Source organism: Haliaeetus leucocephalus, unplaced genomic scaffold, assembly GCF_000737465.1.
Source record: "Haliaeetus leucocephalus isolate CR32 unplaced genomic scaffold, Haliaeetus_leucocephalus-4.0 Scaffold246, whole genome shotgun sequence".
Lineage (NCBI taxonomy): Eukaryota > Metazoa > Chordata > Aves > Accipitriformes > Accipitridae > Haliaeetus > Haliaeetus leucocephalus.
The window spans coordinates 146,513-169,694 of NW_010972682.1; the positions used below are offsets into that span (position 1 = coordinate 146,513).

At 47.9% G+C, this 23,182-nt stretch overlaps 1 protein-coding gene across 2 annotated transcripts in view; it reads right to left on the reverse strand.

The window, feature by feature from the left end:
• Positions 1 to 23,182, reverse strand: part of LOC104832367 (keratin, type II cytoskeletal cochleal-like) — a 62,800-nt gene continuing 39,618 nt past the window's right edge. Inside the window, exons 4-14 of one of the 2 annotated variants that reach the window (XM_010568499.1) lie at positions 13,035 to 13,193; positions 9,408 to 9,584; positions 8,758 to 9,116; positions 7,794 to 8,002; positions 5,150 to 5,210; positions 4,545 to 4,640; positions 3,592 to 3,756; positions 3,326 to 3,451; positions 1,854 to 2,074; positions 1,287 to 1,321; positions 1 to 478 (exon numbers count right to left, since the gene is read on the reverse strand). In XM_010568499.1, the coding sequence (XP_010566801.1) occupies positions 291 to 478; positions 1,287 to 1,321; positions 1,854 to 2,074; positions 3,326 to 3,451; positions 3,592 to 3,756; positions 4,545 to 4,640; positions 5,150 to 5,210; positions 7,794 to 8,002; positions 8,758 to 9,116; positions 9,408 to 9,495 (1,548 nt within the window). In that variant the 5' untranslated portion in view covers positions 9,496 to 9,584; positions 13,035 to 13,193 and the 3' untranslated portion in view covers positions 1 to 290. The remainder of the gene's footprint in view (positions 479 to 1,286; positions 1,322 to 1,853; positions 2,075 to 3,325; positions 3,452 to 3,591; positions 3,757 to 4,544; positions 4,641 to 5,149; positions 5,211 to 7,793; positions 8,003 to 8,757; positions 9,117 to 9,407; positions 9,585 to 13,034; positions 13,194 to 23,182) is intronic. The other variant, XM_010568501.1, reaches the window with a different exon arrangement.

Genomic DNA, 23,182 nt, shown 5'->3' on the forward strand with positions numbered 1-23,182 from the left:
AAGCACACAAGTAACAAAAGCGTTATCCCGCCTGCTTCACTGGATAAATTTCACCCTACAGGCTTGAACCTGCTCTCAGTGGAATGGTTCCCACTAAGTTCAACAGTGCAGGATCAAGCCTTAGGCATTATGTGGCAGGGTCAGGTACTCTGGTATGTCTTATTCCAATTCATTCATTACTGCAGAAATTTTGCAGCCAATTTGTCCTATAAAAGGAAGGCAACAAGGCTTTTCTTTCTATGGTTTCCCTCCTCCCATGTAATGGATACCGTTGATCTTCGTTCCTGTAGTTACTTCTTGATGCTTCTCCTGGTGGACGAGGTTGTGGTTATGGTGTAGGATTTGGAGCTACCCCCAGAGGAGAGGCTGAGCGCCCCGCTGCCCATGCCTGCTCCCAGGCTAAGGCGTCCTCCACTTCCTCCTCCCAGAAATCCACTGGAACTGGCATAGCCACCTCCACCGCTGGAGCTGACCACGGCTGTGGCACAGAGAGAAGCAAACCAAACGTGAACGCCAGGGAACTTCAAACCCAGTTTGGCACTCTCACAAAAAGTGCATTTTTAAATTGCAGCAACCAGATGAAAACTCTCTGTGATCTCCTCCAAAACACAGGGCCTGGGACACTAATCTCTTGTTACACTTTGGCCCAGAGCATTTATTGTCTGTGCCAAGCCAGATGCATGTGAGGGCTGAGCAGTCCATCCCCTTCTCCATCGTTCAGTCTGGCTCAGGACCTCCTGCAGCACGGAGAACCCCATACCATAAACACATTCAGCTCATCTTTTGGTGCACCAAAGAGGCTGTGGGCATGTAGTTCACCAGCTATCAGTGGCAATTAAGTGAATGAAAAGTAGAGCCACTGGTTTAGAGCTGTGGACAGCATCTCCAAGATGCCAGCATCTGCCCAATGTCCAGGCAAGGTGAATATGCAATGCTTCCCAAGCTGGAAAGACACCCTCTACCGTCACCTTTGCACTAACTTCCAGTCCAGGCAATGCCCTTTCTCATTAGTACATTTTTCTACATGCAAAAATGGGAGGAAAGAAAGATCAATATTCCCCCAAGTTAAATTTCATATAGATGAGTTAGAGCTGAAGTCTGCCATGGAGCCAGCAGCACTATCAATTGTCTCAGGGGGGTCTCATTTAAGAAGGGGGCTATCTGGGTTGCAGAAACTAAGGCAGGACACTATGAGGCTCCTGCATGCAGGCCCAGCTGGTCCCCACCTGCATTTTCTATAGGCACGTGGCTATGTGTAACTATTATAAATCATAAAATCAACTCACAGATGTTGATGCTGCCAACTCCATCACCAGCCAACCTGTTAGAGAAGAAAAACACAAAGGCAAAAAGGAAGAGGACAGGTTAGACTCTGCATTACTCAGTGTTCCCCCAGGGCCTCAGTGCTGAGGATGAAGACAATGGCAGTGAGTTATTACCACTGTTGTAAATAATTCAGACAAGATAAGTGTGCCATCCAGCGCTTTGTTCTGGCCCTACATTTACAAGCTCTGTTATCACCTGCAGGGGGGCTGAAAGAGCACAGGAGCTCTGTCCTAATTCCATGGGGATTTAAGCCACTTGGAAATTTTCTGCTACAGCATCAAACGTATGATGGAAAACAACTTTTTTCTTCTTTGCATATTTTCACCAAAAGTATCAAATTTTCCCCAGAACTTGCCAGTTTGGCTCTTCAGCCAAAGCATTTTCAGGACCAGAAATAAGTTTAAAATGCAAGGTTTTCTCTTCTGTATTTCCCTGCAGAAACTGGAATCAGGCCCTCATAATGTGCCCAAGTGATGGGAACAAAGGGCTAGACCCTTCCTCATGTAAAACACACAGGCTGCACCCACCTGCTCTCCTCTCCCTCCAGCAGCTTCCTGTAGGTCGCGATCTCGATGTCCAAGGCCAGCTTGACGTTCATGAGCTCCTGGTACTCGCGGAGCTGCCGGGCCATGTCCTGCTTCGCCTTCTGCAGAGCATCTTCCAGCTCAGCCAGCTTTGCCCTGGCATCTTTGACAGCCAACTCACCACGTTCCTCAGCTTCAGCAATGGCTGCGTCCAGCTTGGCACGCTGCAGGGACAGAGCAGAGTACATCAGTGGGAATCTCACCTCCTTGGTGGAAGACACTACTGCCCATGGACTTCTGACATCTACTGGCCAGACAATCTCTGTGTCTCTGTAGAGCCCTAGAGCCATCTGCTCAACTTAGATCCCTACAGTTTTATGCCTACATATTTTTTGGGGAACTGCGCAGAGATCAGCCTGCAAAGGAAGCTCATCTCATCCCAAGATACGTTCTTCTGAAAGGCAGACCCTACTTCTCTCCACTGCCTACGTTTTTTGGAAGACTTTCTTCAGGTAATCCTCAGCTTCTTAAGCTCACCGACACCACACATAACAGCACAACACTTAGGGTTAATGCAGGCTCAAGTTTTCTCTCCTATTATGCCCCAGAGCTTGTTCAGAGCCAGTTAGTCTCCAGCAAGCTTTGATGTGAGGCAAGCATGGACTCGAGCAGAGCTGCCGTTAACAAATAATCCAGACCAATCCCAAAAGCACCCCTGTGGGGCCACATCAAGCTGGCAGTCGCATCCTCAACTGTGCCCCGTGCACCTCCAAAAAAGCTCCATGTCTGGCAGGAAGGGCTCACAATGAACAGATGTGCTTTTTACTCTCATTCATTATTCAAGGGAGCTGCACCGGGTCAGCTCTTTGCTTGTAAGTGTGTGTTGAAGCCTCCCTGCCCTGAAACCAAACACACACAAATGGATGAATCACAATAGCTTATCTCCAGCTTTGGGCTCCCTGGTTATTCACAACCAGTTTTCAGCCCTGAGCATGGTCTGAACCACTCAACTGGTCTGGCTTTCACCAGCCATTTGATAAAGTAGTAACAGTCCCTGGAGAAAGCAAACAGAACTCCCATACAGCTGCAAAATTATTTTATGTGCTCAAACACGGCGTTCCCTTCTGCAGAAAGGATGTGGACAAAGATCCCAGAAGCAAGAGGGTACAAGGAATGTGTGTGGCTGGGAGAGAGGCCACATGCAACCTTGCCCTTTGGAAATGGCTCTGCATCACTCCCCTTCTGTACTCCCAGGTTGCTGGCAGACTTGTTCTCACCTATAGTTCAGCTGCCTCTCAGCCTTTCATTGCTCACAACACACTTTCTCCCTCCAGCAGAACTGACTTCTTTTGAGGTGAGCATTGCAGCCACCCCCAAACTGCTTCTACAGATGTTGTGTTACACCCAGATCCCTGGCACGCTTGTTGCTGCTAAATCCACTGCTCTGCAGCAGAAGAACAAGGGCAGCTCCTCACCTGGGCCTTTGCATTTTCGATTTCACCCTGCAGCCTCTGGATCATGCGGTTTATCTCTGTGATCTCATTCTTCATGTTGCGCAGATCATCTCCGTGTTTCCCAGCAGTGACCTGCAGTGCCTCGTACTGTGACATAAAACAGTATAAGAGAAAAGGATGGAGTCAGACTGGTAGTCAATTAGCCAGCTAAAATCTCTCCCACTCATGACACACAGGATACATGTACTAGCAGAAGCTTAACTGCCTTTATCTCTCCCATAACTCACCTTGCTTTGGTACCAGGACTCGGCCTCCGCCCGGCTCCTGTTGGCAATCTCCTCATATTGGGCTTTGACCTCTGCAATGATGCTGTCCAGGTCCAGGTTTCGACTGTTATCCATAGACAGCACCACAGAGGTGTCAGAGATCTGGGCCTGCAGCTCCTTAAGTTCCTGCCAGTTGCATTAAAAACAATACCATTAATCACTGACTTTTAAGGGCCTCTCTTTTGGAAGCCAATTAAAGAGAGAATCTGAGAAGAAAAGGGAAAGGGAGGCAGATAAGAAGAATTCAACCAAAACATTAAGTAATTAGAAGGAAACCAACTGAATCACATCAACCTTGCAAAGCACAAAGTAACAAACAACAGCAGAAATTATGTTACTTCTTATCACCCACATTTTGACAGCAAGGTTAGTTTACCCCACTCCCGAGATAAGAACCCAGCATGAAATGCTAGTCCAAGAAGCTTGAGCATCAGCTTCACAACAAAGTGAGGGCCAAATTCCGCCATCTCACCCAAGGATCCAAGTGTCCAGTTCAATCAAACTCTTATCTTGCAAATAATGGGTAAGATAGAGGTGTCTTAGACAAGGAGCTTTCCTTTCTTTCTCTCACAGCACACAAACACACAAGCACACACCAGCACTACAGCACTGGCTATAATACACTGGTTTTCCTTGTTTTCACAGTAACAGCATCAAAAAAATAATACATATCCTGGCTACATTCGCAATAAATCCATCTCACATCCCAGATAGGGAGAAATCACTGTGACATTTCACAGGATGTGCGCTTTACTTGCAGGCTTATTTCTGCTTAGACAAGGGAAGACTCCACGTCTCCATCGCCTTTTTTGTCTCTGGAAACAGCACGTTAATCTTCTCAGTCACCATTCTCTGTTCTTCACCCACTGGTGGAGCTACACTGCAGCACCCACAAGAAGCAGAAAGGACCTTACCGCTTCATAGAGAGCCCTCAGGAAGTTAATCTCATCTGTCAGCGCATCCACCTTGGCCTCCAGCTCCACTTTGTTCATGTATGCGGCATCCACATCCTAAAAAAGTGATAATCCATTGAGATTGCCATAGCGTTGATGACTAAGTCCACCCAGCCTTTGATGGCTTCAAAAGCAGCCATAAACCCATCAAGTTCCCCAAGCTGTCTGCTCTCCATGTCCATCTGCTCAATGACCCACGTCCTAAAAATTACCTACCAGTGTACTAAATATTGCTCGTGTGCCGCATCCCATATGTTCTGTAGGGTCCCCTGGACCTGTGTTTGCAAGTCCACTGTCAGTGTGGACAGTCAGGGAAGGCCTTAGGAAATGTCCCAAAGAAAGACATAGCCATAATCTATGATATCCATGGGACCTGGCACTCCTTCCCAGCTTCCTATAGAGACTTCAGTGCCTACACTGAGGCAGCCTTTAGGCAGAAATGAGAGCTGTAATTCTTCACCTGCAGGTCTCTAGGCACAGCTGTAGCAAAGAGAGTGTAGGGGCAAAAGGGGGAGAAGGGCTGCAAACGTATATGATCAGTCCCAGGTAACATCCAGGGCACGCACCTTCTTGAGCACCACAAACTCATTTTCCGCTGCAGTGCGCTTGTTGATTTCATCTTCATATCTGCCAGAAAAAAGGGGATTGGTGTGAAGTTAGAGCCCGGGTTAAAGGAAAAAACATCACAGATAAGAGTTACCCTGATTCCCTTCTCTCCCTCTCCATTTCTCTCTGTCAACTGCTGCAGCGAAGCCTATGACTTCCCCAAGCAAGCCAGCCACAGGCAGGAGAGGTTTGCTGTATCACTGCAGCATGTGTAGTATTTGCACAAGGGGTACCAGCTGTATTCCACAGTTCCAGTTCCAGTCTCACCCGGGGTTTGGATGAGCTGATGCCTGAAAGCTGTTCTGGTCCACGCTGCCATGACCACTAACCTGGAAAGCCTTTCTCACCCATGCCTTCCCACGTTCTTCAAAATTCACTGCACTTAAGAAGATTTCTGCTCCTTACCCTCAGTCATGGACAGCTGCAAGATGGCAGCCTATGTCCTGAGGGTCTCAGCTTTTTCACTTGCCCCTTGAGAGAGCAAGTACAAATGCAGAAGAGATGCAAGCAGATTCAACAAATTCCTCTATGCTGATCAAAGCACTTGCTAATGTTACTTTCACTGTGCACTTCCTTATTACAGACATTTGAGAACATTTTGCAGGTGTCAATCGCCTGCCTCTGTCCTGGTAAGAGCCAAGTATAATTATTCTCATTCCGCACAGAGTCGCTATGCTTCAAGGTCACACAAACTTCTAATATTGGCGACATCCCTTCCTTAGGTGTTCACCTTTAGATGTAATGAGCTAGATCCTCAGCAGATAAAAATCACGCTCTGTTGACTTTACAGGAGTTCACTGATTTGTACCACTTGCAAGCCTGGATCTCAGAGCCTGCCTTACACCATTCTACGTACAGCCAACCTGCTGAAACAAACAGCAAGAATCTGCTATACGAATCCTGAAAGTCATCCAAGGAACAGAGCAGGAACCACCTTCTCTGGCTGTTTCAGAATTGCCGTTGCCAAAATTAGAACACTGGTCTATTTATTTACACGGTCCCTGCATGGCTAGCGCTGTAATCTGCCTTCCAAAGTGCGAGCTACTTCACGTTCAACAGCCTTCATGTACCTCCCCTTCTGCTCCACACTGGAAGCTTGCCCATCCACACTAGCCGAAATGGACATTATCCCTTTCGAGGTCAATGATCTGCATCTGTTACTATTGCAGAGTAATATATGACCTGGAAATTACATGACCATGCTGCATACGCACAGCCTGCAGCGCAGAATGGATAATCAGAGATAGGTAAAAAGGCTGAACTATTCTAGAACGGTTTGTCAAATTCCTCGTTTCCTGGGGGAAGTTCCGCCAAGCTGGTCAACAAATTGACAAATCATTCAATATTCTCCATTAACTCCCAAAGCACCTCAGGAAGCCCAATGCACTATCACACCTTGGCATGCCCTGCACCAAGGATAGCATGAATACAGTCTGCTCCTACACTTGCTTACTTTGAACCACACCCTTAGTCAATGCAGTTACTGAATAAGGGACTGAATCTCAACCCCTGGAGCCTTGTGCATATAAATCTCCTCCCCTACCCCAGATATAAATGGAGAATTACTGTGTAAATTGGACATATTGAAAAAGCGGCAACAGACACATAAAGAGTTAGTCATGTTTTAGGTATTCTACTTAGAAGATGAGATTTTCTTCATGTAAATGGGGAGAAGCAGGTTCTGAACTCCAGTTACTGCATCCTCACCCCCTCTGCTGCACTAGCATCTTAGGCTCCTAATTCCTGCTTCCTTTCTCTTAGCACATACAGGGTTTGGTTTTACATGGACCTGTAAGCTGGAGGAATAAATATGCACCTGTGCACCTTGCATTCATGTGACATGCAACTAAAATTAGGGCCATAATTCCTCTGGGTGCAAACCAGCTCCTTGCTGCTGCCTTGCAAAGATGCAAAGTACAGCTGTGAATGAGCATGGGGTGGAAACAGCTGAGCAGGGTCAGGGAAAACATCATCCCCATGCACCTCCTTGGGAATCGCTGGCTATTGACCTTCCCTAAACACACCCTGGGGATTATCAGATCTCTTTGTTTTCAGTTCCGGCTTGATCCAGTATGCCAGCTCCCTCTTTTCTTTCTCCCCCCCCCTTTTTTTTTTTAATTAAAGGCATTCCCCTGTACAGCTGGGTTGGGCACAGGCTGGGACAAAGGCTACTTTCTTCATAGAACTCCTCCCAGGTGACACGATTTGGACTGAAAAGTCACTTACAAATTGCAGATCACCTGCTCCATTACCTGCCCACAAAACAAGCAGCAGTTCACCCGCTGCCTGCCAACCCGCTGAGCTCCCATGGGGTTCCTAAGGACCCGAACTGGCACGTCCAACCCAAAGTATGAAGCCATCCCTGAGAAGGCTCCAAAGCAAAGCCAAGAGGATAGAGCCACTGAAGACCATGTAGGAACAAGGTGCCAGGAACAACAAGCGATCCAGGCAAGAAGAATCCAGGCAGCTTCCCTAGACTAGACACCTAACTCGTGGCTGGAAAAAAATGTCCCTCCCTAGCAGAAAAGCTGGGGACATCTCTGCCAGAATACTGACCAACCTGCCAGCTCAACTACACCATTAGATTGGAAGATTATACGTTACTTGGACTTGAAATCCTCAACAAGATCCTGCATGTTCTTCAGTTCGCCCTCCAAACGTGCTTTGTCATTCAACAACCCATCCAGCTGATGTCGCAGGTTGTTGATGTATGTCTCAAACATTGGAGCAATGTTACTCCGGGTGGTCTTCTGGTCCTGGAGGAGGCTCCATTTGGTCTCCAGCATTTTGTTTTGCTGCTCCAGGAACCGGACCTGGAAAGCAACCAAGAGACATTTGTGAAAGCTGGAGGAAGGGGGAGCTGACACTACAGAGTTTGGATCCTGAGGGAAGGACAGGCTGTGGATGGTATCTGAAGAATTTAGATTGCTCATACGAAGCACCTAAACTCTGGAGAGTGATAAAGACCATGAGGGAGCACTGTTACTCTGAGGCTTGGCTTATGACTTTAAGGCTTTGTATGAATTAAAGATAAGCAGATTCTGCTTGCCTGACACTTGACAGAAGCCATCCACAGACCTCAAAGTCATCCAATTACTCAAACTCCAGGTCTGGATTCCTTGCATTTTGAGGATGCCAAAGCTGAAGTTTACACAGGACATAGGATCAATTAGTGCAAGACAGTAAAGCCACAGAGGTACAGGCAGTGCAAACAAACACAGCAAGCTCTTACTTATGTCAAGATACGTTCTACTGGCACGATTCCTCTCCAAGAGGGCCCCTCCTCCCTGAATTTGGTGGTGGTGTGCTTGAGTGCAGATTTGCTTTTTAAAGCCTGCACCCACATGATAGGCAACACCAGCTGAATAAAGGGGGTACAAAGCTGGCCTAAGCAGGGCAAAACCCTTTACTCTCAGTAAATGCAAGCAGGGCTTTAATAAGAGTTATTGGATTGCAGCAGGCAAATCCTGAGCCCATTTGTGAATCCCTCACTGGGTTAAGCAAGCTTTGGGTCAGACCTGCTTTTAAAGCAGTGTCCACAGAGCTATCAGTCCTTCCAACACCTCACCTTGTCAATGAAGGAGGCGAATCTGTTGTTGAGTGTCTTGATTTGCTCCTTCTCCTCCTTGCGCACCCGCTGGATATTGGGGTCAATCTCCAGGTTCAGGGGCGTCAGGAGGCTCTGGTTGATGGTGACCTCCTGAATGCCCCCAGGGCTGAGCACCCCACCCCATCCTATGCCTCCGTAGCCGTGTCCAGAGTGAAATTTGTAGGGCCTGGCAGCTCCAAGGGAGAACTGCTGGGCAGAGCTGAGGTTGTAGAGGCTGGAGCTGCTAAAGCCACCTGCCCTCCTTAAGCTGACACCTCCTCCTAGTCCACGGGCTAAGGAGACAGTGCTGACCCGCACTTGGCTGATCCCTGGGACAGCTGCAGAGTGAGAGCTGAAATTCAAAGGCTTGGACATGGCTGCTCCAAGGGTGTTTTCAGTATCCCTCTCCCTTCAAAAGCTCAGGGAAGCTGTGCTGGAGACCAGGGAAGTGAGTTCTCCTGACTGCTTCTCCTTTTATCCGTTAGAAAAGCTGGGCTTGGCCCAAGGGCAAGAGGGATCATTTTACTGCCTCGGAGATCTGGGTGTGCCTGGCTGCCTTCCCACCCTCCGTCAACCTGCTGAATTTGAGCAGGCGAGAAGGGAAGGGCCAGGGAAGGGCCAGGACTCACCTGGCGCCATGTCCCCACGCTCAGATATGGCTTTGTTCTGCACCACCCTTCGCCTCTGCCACACATGCAGCCAAGGGACGTGAAGCATGGGCCCTTCTCAGCTCCCTTCACAGAGAGTTAGAATAGCACAGGTCCGAGCCCCGTTTCCTCAAGGCTTCTCCATTCCTCCCCGCTTGCCTAAATGGATGCTGAAATGAGAAGAGGGGGAATACGCATTTATTTTTAACTCTATTGCAGAGCAGGTAGCTCCCCTGTGCAACAGCAGAAAGGAGATGAGGGGCCTCAGCTTAGTGCCAGGTCATGCCTAGTTTAATATAAACCAAAGCCAGCTGCAGCCTTGGCACACACATTGTACTCTGCCAGCAGCACCCAGCAAGTCTGCGCCAGGCAGGGGAATGAGGGTGGCAGTTTGGAGATGCTGCAGCTATCCCTGGACACCATGGTTTTGCTTTCTCTCTCCTGTTAGTGCTAAAATAAAGATGGTTTAGGTGGGTTGCACCCTGCACATGGCAATACCCAACATGCTAGTCCACGCTCAAAAGGAGACAGGACAGGCTTCTGCTTAAATTTCTGGGTTCCTATGCAGAAGAGGCAGAGACAAAAATTAGTTTTATGGGCTTTCTACACTTTCAAATAGCCTTAAAAGGGACAGGTCTCTACTATCAGGTTGTAAATCCTCCAGGAGAACTTCAAAGTTTGGCCTGAATGTGTCACCCTTCAGCGCTTCCCCTCATCAGGACAGCAAGATAGCGCTGGCTACATATTCTGGCCACAGCCTATTCAAAATATGTACTTCCTTCTTTGCGGGAAGAATACAAGTTGACTGGAGATCCCAGCTACTAAAAGGAAATTCTCTTTTTGAAGGAGGGAAAGGGGGAGATTGAGCCAGACAGAGACATATGAGGGAAGATTCTTCGCTGCCCAGCAAGCTGGCTCGGCTTCCACCAGCAAAAAAAAAAAATAATCCATTGAGTGTAAAGCAAACTTACGTGTTACACACACCCAGCTACACTCGACCTGATGCCTGATGTAGACAGGCTAGGGTTCATTTCATCTGTACATAGCTAGCAACAAGGCAGAAGCCTCCAGCTGCTTTACATAGCTCCAGGTTCTTCTGAGTTCACAGAGAGTCAGGCTGCTCTCCTGCAACTCCTCTGGGTTGGCTTGAGAAGACAGGGATCGAATCTGAATGTGTGATTTAGAGTCCGACACTCAGGCAAGAATAACTCCCACCAAAGTAAGGCCCAGCTGCTGGATTTTATCAGGTTGCATTCCAGCCTCAACTCCTTTGTATCAGCAGACAGGGATTTTTTGCACAACACAACACGCAAACCAGAAAGCAATCCAGCCAGGTAAAACACAAGCCTGCTGTCAGATAAACTATCATAAAGGCAAAGCTGTTCTCAGCAGCCTCAGCAGAAACACCAGCTCAGCAGTAAGAGAACTGAACTTCACCCTGGTTTGCACTATCAAGGGCCAGATCAATGAAAAGCCATCTTCCCCATTGAAAAGCCCCATTACCGGCATGCAGCACCACTGATTATAGGTAAGGATGAGTCCATTTTCCATTCGAAGTTCAAGCTTTTTTTTCTGTACCATTAGCAACCTAGTCAATGCAGGAGAGACTGAGGAAAGCCTCATTTACCTTGCTGCTATATGCTCCCCAGCTCCCAGTGTCGCAGCTAGCCAGTTTAGATCCCTTGCACCCCTCCTACAAAGTGAACATTCCCCATTTAAGTCTGGTTTCAAGTCAGGGTAAGTCAGAGCAGGATGCAGCGATCCATGGATGTTACCAGAGTTTGTTTGTGTTGTTGGGATGCCATGGTAACACTGCATAGTTTCACAACCGCAGGGACTCTAAATACTTCCAAGCCCATGCGAATGACCCCCAGGGATTCAGGTTTGGTAACACAAAAGACACTGTATTGACTGGTTAAACTCCCTCCTGGGGAACATTGCGACTGTTGTGCTTGGTGTCACGACAAGCTAGCCCAGTCCCTGCACACCCAGGAACAACCTGCCACTGTGCACTGACGCTCACAAAGCCAAGACTCACAAATGATAAATCCCTCCATAAACCCTTGGGAAAATGAACCAAGCTCTCAATTCCAGCCCAGAAAGTGAAAAAAGAAAAAAAAAAAAAAATCAAATATGGTCATGTCCTAATGGAAGAGGAAGAAATCTTCACAGGTGAGCAAAATTCTGTGTTAAGAACATGTTATTATGCTGATCAATGTTGGCCTGTTGTTTCCACATCTTCTGTCAATATCCCATGGGCTATCTCTTGCTGTACATTTAGATTGCAATGTTTGGATTGAAAGCTCTGTGGAGCAGGGAGTGCCCTTATGTTTTGTGTGTGCACAGTGCAGTCCTAGTTTGTGATTACTTGCTCCAAAGTGCTTCAGCAGTGAGTTATAAATTAATTAACATCCTAATGACAAGCAGTGTTTGGTGTTCTCATGATTTTGGGGTATCACAAGAGAACAATGGGGCACTCATGGGGCTGTCAGAACGATGCTGTCAAACTGTTGTTCTTGCTAACAACACCCAAAAGTGATGCCAACACAGCAGCACTTCCACTGACACCTGCAGCCATAAAACTGCTGTGCTGAAGATTCCCACCATGCTGCGATCACAGCTTGCCCTTTCAGGATCTAAGTAGCCTCACTAATAAAAATTTCCAGCTCATTAATAATTCCTGCCAATATAGAGAGGTTGCTCCAGAGAGAACTTGTTCTCTTACTGTCCCAAATGCAGGTACTGTATTTCAACAATCTGATATACAAATGACCCATGTTAGGATAAGATGGCCACCTATCATGAAGTTTTATTGATTTGTTTAGTCCTACTTCCTGTGTCACTCAGGCTATAAAAAATATAATGATACAGCTCTTCAGCCTAGTATCTCAACAACAGGGAAGCAGCTTTTCCAGAAAGGCAACGGCTCACTGATGTGAAGGATTCATTCGTTCCAAAGGCTGGTACCTTGGTACAGTTCATTGCTTTGCAGCAGGAACCCTCCTGCAATAACTCAGGGCCTTACGTCTAATTTGAAGTTATTTAATGGGTGTCTTTAGTTTTCTGCCACTGCCCACTTCCGAAGCACTTAAATGGCTCTCTTGAACCTGGTATGATTTCCCTATTAATGTTAAGTCACCACCCTCTTAGTCTTATATTGGATAAACTGAATGGGCTGAAATCCTGACACATTTCATAAATAAGTGGCTTTTCTGAGGACCTGAAATCACTTCTATGGCCTCTCTCTGCTCCAGTGCCCTTGGCACGTGCATCAGTATTGTTCGTGCTGCGACTTCATGCAGTTTTACACGTAGAAACTGCATTTTGCTCTCCACTTTTACAGCCCCGCAGCTGTAATGGCCTCAGGTCTCAATCAGTGCTAGAGGCTGGTATGACGGGTCTTAAACTACACTGTGTCTTCCAGCTACACCTCTCCTTTTCACAACAAAGCGGAACAGCCCGAGTATTCAGGGGGGCACCACAAGGACTGGTAGGAATAGCTGGATGCAGCTTGCCTGGGATGACAGAGCCAGCTGCTGCAGACCAGAGGCAGCTCCATGTTAACAAGGCTTCCAGCAAGCTCCTGTCCCTCCAGGAGCTGTATCTCACCTTTCCTCCTCCCTCTGCCTGCTCCACTGAGGCTGGGAAGCTCTCGGCTTGGCTCCTTGCTGCCTGGCCACTCCTGGGAAGCTGCCTGCTGCTGGCTGTGTAATCCACCACTGAGAAACACCTCCCTGAGCTCAGAACTGGCCACGCTCATTCTGCTATCTGAAACACAAAAAGAGCATTGGTCCAAACTCCAAGGTGTTTAGCTAACAGCACAAAACCACTTGCCAGGCACCTCCAGGAACAACTTGGACTCCCAAAGGAGTTGCTGTCACTGGAGTCGTGTGTCGTCCCCCCGCCTCCTCCCCAGCATCTTCCAGCTGCTCAGCACACCAGTGTAGCTCCCCTGCCCCACGGATGGAGCCGCACACGCCTCCTGCCCTGTTTGCAGAAGGAGCGTTTACGGCCCACGCTACAGCTGCAGCAGTGGGAACCTCTGCACGTTGCCATGAGATCCTGGACAAACAAGCAAACCCAGCCCAGGCAGATGGACTGCAGGGATCCTTCCCAGGAACACAGCGTGTGGCAGGGCACCAGCTCATCAGAAAAGCTCTCTGTGCCTGACGCATGGTGGAGGCATTCAAGCTATGGACTTTCCCCCCCTCCAGCCTATTTTACATTCACCTAAAGCTGTTTTTTTCCCGTCTCCCCCAAATTACAAGAAATCATGAAGGAATAACTATAAATACAGTTATAATTACATATAATCATAATTACATGGATAATTTTTACATGAAAGTTGAGAGTCACTCCCACAGCTAAAGCCTTAAGGAAAAACAAACAAACAAACAAATTAAAACACTACAATTTTCAAGGCCAAGGTGAAATTGCCAGCCCTGGTAATGCTGAGCTCAGTTCTTCTGGAAACGGCACGTCTCAGAAGAGACTGGAAAATCCATGTTCTGTCCTCACAAAAAAATCACATGCAACTTTTGAGTCCTGCCCATTGAATCTGTTGGTCTGTTCAAGTTCCTAACAGCTGATCTGATCTAACCTCTGTGGATACTCGCATGGTACAGAGCAGGCAAGCCAGGTCAGATCAGAGTCCATCTATCTCAAGCCAGTAATACATGTTGGCCAGCCCCAAAATACAGGGCAATTATGCAGTGATCCTTCCTCTGGCCACATTTCTCCAGCCATCAGCTGTTTAACCCTTCCCAAGTTGGAGGTTGCATCTTGACCAGCACGTTTAACTGCTGCTGATGGTCCTCTCTCCCCATTATTGGTCCTCTCCTTGGTTAAACTCATCCCTGCTCACTACAGCCTGCAGCAATGAGATTGCATGTGGCATGAGAAGATCTTCCCCTGCTCCTCTTTTAATTAACTCAATTGCAAGCTAATGTGCCCCATTCAGAGCAGATGGAAACTGTGAGGTCATTTCACTGCAGTCAAGGGAACACCACCAGTTTATAAGAGCTGAAATAAAACTAGTGCAACAGTACTCAGCATCATTACAGGAGTTTGTGGGCCTGATTCATGCCTAGGTGAAAGGATAATGCCACAAAGTAAACAGAGCAAGGAAGGAGAGAAAAGATCTAGATCTAGCACAGTCATCAAGAAGAAATGCTCTTATCAAAATTTTGTGTCACCAGACACAGCTTGGGCAGAGTCAATGGCATGATGCCACTTTACACCAACTGATCATCCAAATCCAGGAAGGATTAAGGTCTTACTTCCCCCAAAACACTAAGCATCCAACAAGACAGCCATCCTAATTCACCCGTGTTTGTACAGCCCTTGGCGCAATGTAATTGTGGACAATGACTGGGTTTCTTAATAGCTGCCACAACACAAATAACCACCTTCACCCTGGTGACTACACGGGAACAAAGATGCTCCACAACCTCTGGCCCCAATTATGAATTCCAAGATCTTTTGCAAAAATCAAAGCTGTCCAAACACATCTGTTACCCAATAAATGCTCCTAAGGAAGAAAAACAACAAAGAAACACAGAACTGTATGCAGTGTTTTAGAGATAAACTGTCCTGCAGGCAGGAGCTATGTGGGAGAGGCAGGAGTAAAACCCGTATCACCTCCCTCCACTCCCTATGCACAGAGCAACATGTTACCAAATATGTGGCTGCAAATATTCATTTGAATTTTCAGGCCACTGGATTGCAAAAACTCCATCAGATTCAGTGTAAACTGTTCTCCTGCTACAGAAGGCGGTTCGTACCAGTCAGGGTTTCCAGAGATGGCTTCTCCTGAACAAGCACCAGGGACTTCCACAGCAGGGATGTTTTCCATGTGCAGCTACAGGAATTCAACACATTTAACTTGTAGAAATGGGAGGTTGTAGGATCTACCCAAAACAGCTCAATCTGCGAACACATGAACAATTTTGTGAAGGGCAGAGAAGCAGAAAAGCCAAGGCAGAGGGGCTAAACGAAAGAAGTGTAGGACCTCCTAGCAAATGAGTCACTGTCAAAGGAAGAGAAAGGCAAAAAAAAATTCAAGCGATTGATTTGTTACAAGTATTTTATTACGGCTATAATCACCAAGCTGAGATATGGTGTAACCATATCTCTGCTTACAGAGGGGCTAATTCAGCTCTCAGGGAGACAAGGTTTTTTTCCTACAATTGCAAACACGGGAAATACAGAAACAAGGAGAATCACGCTCCCAAGATCTGGGCTTCAGCACTTCCCAACTGTTTGCTGTTGCACCAGCCTGGTATTTTATCTCAGCATTTATATCTCAGCCAGTAAGACACACTAGTCCAGCACCCAGCTTTTAGCCCAAATATCACAGAGTTAGAAGCTTCCAAATGAAAGCCAAAAGGAAAGCGAAACGCCTCCTTTCCTCTGGCCTTCTCCCAGTTTGGGACTTGCTATCAGGTTTTAGAGTAGGAGCAAAGGGCAAGATTGCAGCCTTGGACCAGACGGGGAGCCAAGCCCTGGGTGCTGATAGCAACAGAGGGTGTGGTAGCCCTGTGTCAGGCACCATCATAACCCATCAATACATTCAATGATGACAATAATAATTATAATTGTAATTATCTTGCACCTGCCCACATTGCCTATGACATGAATGACTCTTTCCAGGTCTGTGGGAGGGGAGGGAAGATCAGGTCCAGCATTGCATGGAGCTGGGGCTACCCACGGCCACGGCTGCTGCTCAGAAACCTCCACCGGCCCCAGCACCCGACCGCCTCCTCCCTACACCCGGCAGCACCCCAAAGCCACCTCCAGCCATCAGCTCCACTTGCGGCAGGTTTCCATGTTACACGAGGACAGCGTGGGAGGAGAGAGGCTTGGCAGGAAAAGTAGAAGAGGGAAAACAGTGCCAAGAGTGAGAACAGCTCTCCACGACGCCGAGGATGCTTCTTTCCCACGTACCGTGGGCTGCACAACTCTTCAGTGCAGGGGAAGAGCTTTACCCGGTACGAAAAAAGGCGTAAGTGCCCTTCAAGGCAGGACTGAGCTTCGAGTTTACCGCGTTCACCAGGCGTGCACCAGGCATGAATCAGTCATGCAGAATTTGACCCCAGGAGTTAAAAATCAGGATGAATCAGATCTGGTACCAGATTTAAGAGGGATTACAGACTCGCTCCTGGGCTTAGTGCCGGTGTGGCCCTGACACATGCACACACGTGGGGTTGCACGGAGCTGTCGCACAGGCACTTGCAGCCTGGCTGTGCCATGTCATAACCATCCTCACAAAGCCAAGACAGAGTGAAGCAAGCGGGTGATTCCTCCCTCTGCCTCAAGGTGCTGACTTGGGTCTGTGCCTGCACTGGGTGCACGCTACGAACCTGTTGAGCTACGCTACAGGGCACACCATTTGGTGCCAAGGTTTCCCTTGCAGACACGTCGGAACGGCAAGCGGCTCCCAACTGCAGGCTGCATGGCTAAGAGGAGGCTCCAGGAGTTAACTGGCCCCTGGCGGTAACCCAGCACCAAACCCATGCCCACGGCAACTGCCCCTTTGCAGCAATTCAAGCACTGACCAGGAGCAGAGCTGGCCGTGCCCTGCACCTCTCTGCGCTGCGGAGGGGTTGGGTTGCATCATTTGGGAAGTATGCAGCATGACAAACCACCGCAGGAGAGCTGTGGTGAGGTGTAGGCATGGCCAAACGCCCGCTTCGCGTTTATTCCAAAAAGTTGTTGGTGGCACAAGGTGAAAAGTGGGAGACTGAGATCCAATTCACTTAAGTGGCCAGGAAAAAAAATAAACTCAGACCTTTTGCCTGATGATTTGGGCATGTGGCCTCTGAAAAGTGCAGGCACAAGGCAGCCTCACTCAACAAGTGAGGGGGCTCCAGCACAAGGAGCTCCCACCCTGATCTTCATGGGATCCCACAGCAAATTGTCCCTCAGTTTGTCCCAACACAGCTGCGGCACCAAGCAGTGACACCATGCCCTTCTCCCATTCCCACCCTCACTGCTCCTAGCTTATGGCTCCCACCTGACGACAAATGCAGCAGGAGCCCAAATCCCTGTCCTCGCAGAGAAAAAATACACCCAAAGACATCTCACCTCACGTGCTGTCCCTTAAATTTATGGGCTCAGTCCCGCTACGCTAATTTTAGGAGAGAAGCTGCTGTAGGCTGGGATTGCTCCAATCAGCCACCAATTCCCACCTTGGGGCAAAATGATCTGTTTCTGCAATTCCCAATGCAAATGTCCACCTTTTAACTACCACTCTGATGTCTTAGGTGTCCGTCCCCCACGCCCCCTCCCCCCCCCAAAAAAAGATCCCAGTGTATTTTAGTCTCAGAACCTGCATGTTGCAAAACAGGTAGATGGCCTCATAAATATCCATGCAGCCTCATTAAAAGCTAAAGGTTCGCAGCACCCACTGAAACACAATACATCATTATTTATGCTGCAAACCATGTGAGAATGACACAATGCAGAAACAAAATGCCTAATTAAAAGTGACACAAGAGCACAGAGCCAGATTGTAATCAGAGTGGCGGATACTGGGTGCTGTCTAAAAGGAATGAAGTCATTTGCTCAAGTGTGGATTGAGAAACACTAAGCAGTAAATCCTCACATTGTGTGTCTCATTTATGCTCTTTTTATAAGCAGGGACACTGAGAAAGGAGAAGCCATTTGCCAAAGTAACAGGACAGGTTATTAGAAAGGGAACTGGCAACATTCAGGCTCCCAGCATAGCTCAAAGAGTGGTTGACAAGTGGGGATGATGGACAGCTGAGAACACATAGAGATTCATAGACTTTGGGACAGCCTTCAACTGAGAAAATAAAGCAGCAGTTTCTAAGATGAAGCAGAGTCCCTTTATTTGGGAGATGATATGATACGGCTGCCTGGGGGAGATCTAGTGCCCAGCAGCTGCTTCCCCAGCCCTAGGCACGGAGAGTATCACCCAGCCTCTTTGTACAGTGGGAAGGGAAAAGCCTGCAGCACCTGAACAGAAACAAGTGATGTCACCACCACTTAATTAGTCCTCCTTATTTTTTCTCAATACCTGAAATTTCCTGGAAACTACGTGAGCAAAAGCGCAGCAGATGGGTTGGAAACCTTCCTGAGTGTGAAGCAGATGTGGGCGCGTCCCATCCTGCCTTCCAAACCCTTCTATAAATTCTTTGCAAGTGACGTCTATTTTGGGGGAAGTGATCTAGATGGCAGGGTTTTAGCTACTTGCTGTTTCACCCAGAAATCAAAAAGAAGGAAGGAGGGAAGGGGGTTGGCAGGAGGAGGGGGATGAAGATGGCTCTGGGCAGGCACATAAAGGAATGAAAGGAGTAAGAGAATATGGAAATGTGACACTAGAAGGGTGGATGAGCACGTAAAGAAGGAATAAGTGAGAAAGAAGGAAAAAGTAGGGCTGGGGTGGAGCTGGGGAAGGCTGCAGAGCTACCCCCAACCCTCCCCCAAACCAGGGTCCACAAAGAGCCACTGTCTGGGGTGAAATTCTCCCGTCCTCAGCCACCATGCCCCGATTCCAGCACAGGCAGGGTGGCTACAGCGCTTCCATCAGTGCCCATCCACCGTCGCCCAGGTTTAGGGAGGGTCGGACAAGGAGAGCAATGGCAAACCACATGCGTGCCCAAATCAGCATGCAGCCCTGTGGTCACTGGCGTGTCCCTGGCTGTCCTACCACAGCACTGGTCTGGGCATGCCTCCAGCCCAGCCCAGCACCTTCCCTTCTCCACCGGGCACTGCAGAGATGGGCTGAGAAACAGAGCTGAACTACGGCGTCTCTGCAATCAAAGTCCCTCACCACAAATCCAGCTCTGGGCAGCATTGCTGGCCTGTGACCTCATATAATCAACCTATCTACAGCCTACGCCACTGAACAGGTAAATGCCTCTCCTGTCACAGGATAAGGGCCAGCAGCCAAATTTAACAAAAACAAAACAAGCGTTTAACAAAATAAACCCTCTTCTTACTTTTTTTTAAACCTGAAGTGAACTCAGTGGACTGAATTGGCTCTCTGGAACTAGGAAGCTGCAGCTGCTCTGCCTTGCCCTACCTGCGGCCACAATATCAGCCATTCCCCTGCGATGTGTCATTTGGTTTAACACACACAGTTCCCACTCCAGACGCTCCTCGCGTGCCTGATGAGGCTTAAATAAGTCCTGCTGACCCACTCATTACCTCCGCAGCTCTCTGCATCCCTCAGCCCTGTCTCTGTCTTGCTTAACCTTAATAATTCGGATTCCTTGGGGCAAATGCTGATTCGCTGTTTATGCTTCATACACTACCCATACCTAATAAACAGCAATTACTTATGGAACCTTGATAAATAAATTATTCTACTATGCGTATACATACTGAGCCCGTAACCCTAAAATGTGATTTTCCAGATGGCCAGGATAAATCTCCATGACTCAAGGGACACGTGAAAAGACTCTCTAGGTTTGTCTGCAAAGATTTAAGCATCCCCAAGCCACCCTGTGCCCATCCCCAAACATCAACCTATGAAACAACCACACTGTAAACTCAAAGCAACACATTGCCTTGCTCCAGACATATCCAGAATGGCAGACCCTGGGACCACTCAGCATCTTTGGATGGTGACGACTCCATCCAAACAGAGCAGGGGACAAGCTAGACCAGGCTGCAAGGACACAGGCAGCAACATTACGGCAGTAGAAGGACACAGCAGGTTAGCTGGAGGTGACTGGACCCTTCATCGCATCCTCCAGAGCCTTCTCCACCTTGTACCACCCTCCTCTTGTCCCCATCCTTTTTTTAGCTTGTTCTGCTGTGTAGCCAAGAAAGCTAGCACCAAATCTTAAAGCCCAATTTTAGAGACCAGCCCATTCCAAATTGAACCAAATACCTGGCCGAGGAGGAGCATCGAGAGCATCAGCAGGAAAGGAAGAAACACCCTGACTCAGCACTGCCTCTCCCATAGGGCAGGGAAGACAACAAGGGAGAGAAACATGTAGCAAGGCTTTGGCTGCCAATGTGTAAAGCAGCCCTCCTTTCTTCATCCTTGAAAAGACAGCATGGGGTGACAGGTTTCTGCACTAAGCGCACCTACAATACCAAAGAGCAGAATCATTTCAGTATCAGGCCGTTGGGCATTGCCATGGAGCAATGCCCTGGCTAGACTGAAATTAGGGTCTCCCTAGGACCCAGGACCACGAGCAGTAGTGTGCCCCCCTTAACAGGGCAAGCTTGGATCCCCACCTCACCCATCTGCCTAGCAGGTGTGACAACAGGAGCTTCAGCCTTGGCACCTAGAAAGGAGAGCTTAGAAAGCGGGTTACTCCTGTCTATGCAAGCTCTTCCCACACATCCTCATATCACCTGCCAGCAGAGATGACCACTTGCAAACACTTTCCTTCGAGGGTTATTGCAAATTATACCCATCCTTCTGGAAGGAAGTAGAACTTTGAAAAGCCTTGCTCATCTCAGAGTAGAGTGGCCCCAATGCTCCCACTGAAAAATGGCTTTCCACCCTGCCTTTCCCAAACATTAAAGGCAGCTTTAATCCTAAGCCATCATCCTTCTGCATCTATCTGTGGCAGAATGATTTGGCTCCTGCCTCTAGCATCTAACAGAGAGGATATGGGATATAGTACACGATGCTATGCAGGAACTGGGACTCAAAAGGCATCAAGCAACATGTTACAATTAGATCTGATCACCCGAAGAGTTTTTTTGTTTTGTGCTGTTCTGCACTGGGAGATGCTATTTCAGCCAGACTGGATATCCTCACAGGCTGGATCCAGTGTTAGAAACTTCATTTCAAGGAAAAAAAAAAAAAGAGGGGAGAGAAAGAATTGATACTTAAAGGAGTTAATGCTCAGGCAAATGTGGTTGCCGATGCAATGACCAGCAGTGCTTTCTCTGCAACAGTACTTCCTGAGATCTTGCAAAACATAATCGTGCAACATCCATCTAGCTCAGTGCAGAACACTGCTCCTAGCCGCTATTAAATTGAACTAGCCTAATGTCATCTCTATCTCCTTCCCTCAGAGGGATCATTCCTAGGGAGCCATCAAAACTGCCCTCAGTACGAGATGAAGCAAAAAACCTGCCAGGTGACCCCATGACCTGATGCTAATCGGGAACACTGATGTGCCTGCAACCGCAAAGCCACAAACCGGCAGCCCACGATGAGATAGATAATCTCACCTCACCTTGCAAGAGCCATGAGCTTTGTCATCTCCCAGCCATAAATTTTGTTTTAGTCCTTAAAATAAACCATCAGGACTAAACTGAAAAGTCCTGACAAGGATCCGTTGAGTGAGGCAGTTGGTATTCAAATGGATCATCAGGGGAAACATTTTCCCTGGAAAGGGTGTTTTGGCAAGATGGACATGCCACGTGAAAGCCCACTGTTTGTGGCAAAATATTGAAACTACACTTGAAGAAAAGGTTAACCCTACTGGAATGGGTCACCTTCCTTCTGAAGTCCTTCCTAAGACAAAAACTACTACATCATCAGATATGTTTCATGTTGAAGCAGGTCTGTGACAGATCCAAGCTTTCTTTTGCCTCACTTGGCAGGGAAATTCCCAGCTTGTCTTCCAACATGGGGCAGAACCAAAACAGCAGCTTTCCCACAAAATGGAAATTCCAAATTTTGGCCAGAAACGACCATCCCCTTTCTTGAGAAGACCACAATGCCAATAGACAAAAAGAGGCAGAAACGGGTGTTGTTCTGTCCTGATTTTTCACATGAGAAACTGAGTTAAAGCAGGAAAATACTTTCAAGAGAGCTTTGTCCAACATTGATTTATACCTAGGTCCAAACAGGTATTTAAGGGCGTGCCACCTTAGCTGCCTAGAATTCATTAAAAGACAGTGGTTTTTGGTGTCTCCAGCGCCAGCTTTTAAAGGGCTTTCAAGGAGCGGGAACACAGCAGCCAGCAGCCAAAGATGGACTTGGGCACTTTTAAGATCCAACTCTGTGTCTAGAGGTTTTGAAGGTCTCTGTTGTTGCCAGACTAGATGACCGAATAACCTCAGGACTCTTTGTCCACACCCAGGGGTCTCAAAATGAGACCTATCACCCCTAAAACACTAAGAGCACCAGAAGCTTCTGTGATGTGCCCATGTGGTCAAAGGAAGACCATGAGCACCTCTAATGATGATGAGCTTGAGATGTGTTTCCAAACTCCTACCTTTAGCCAATTCAGGCTCTTTCTTTATGATTTTAAACACACACCCCCCTAAAAAAAAAAAATTTAAAAAAAAATCACAATTCCTTCCTGCAGATTCTGGCTAGAAACCAGTCAGGGGCTGAACCCAGGCTCCATGCGCCAAGCACTAGTGCAGCAGCTGTGCTCAGAGCTGTCCTCCCCAAGCCTGCTGCAACCCAGCACCTTTGATTCCTTTCTTCACCATTTAAGGATGAGGAAAGCAGCCGCTTGGGGCCCAGCGAATTACCTGTGAGTGATTTGTTTTTGCTGCGAGTGCCTATGCCCTCACCACACAAACAAGCTCCTGAAGAAAGGAGGGTACAGACAGAGGAGGGAAAAAGAAAAAAAAAAAAAATAAAAAGCCAACAGGTTGATCTGGATTACATCAACGGTTACACCCTCCTCCGTTTAATGAACATAGGAGAACAGGTGCTTGTAATTCATTAGCCAACCCACGAGCTGAGGAGACAGGAATTAAGCCGACCAAACTCCTCAGTGTGCCACTACTCTCCTCTCCTTTGAGGCAGCAGCAGCAAGAAAACTTCATCTCTTTTTTTTTTTTCTTTTTTCCTTCCCCTTTCC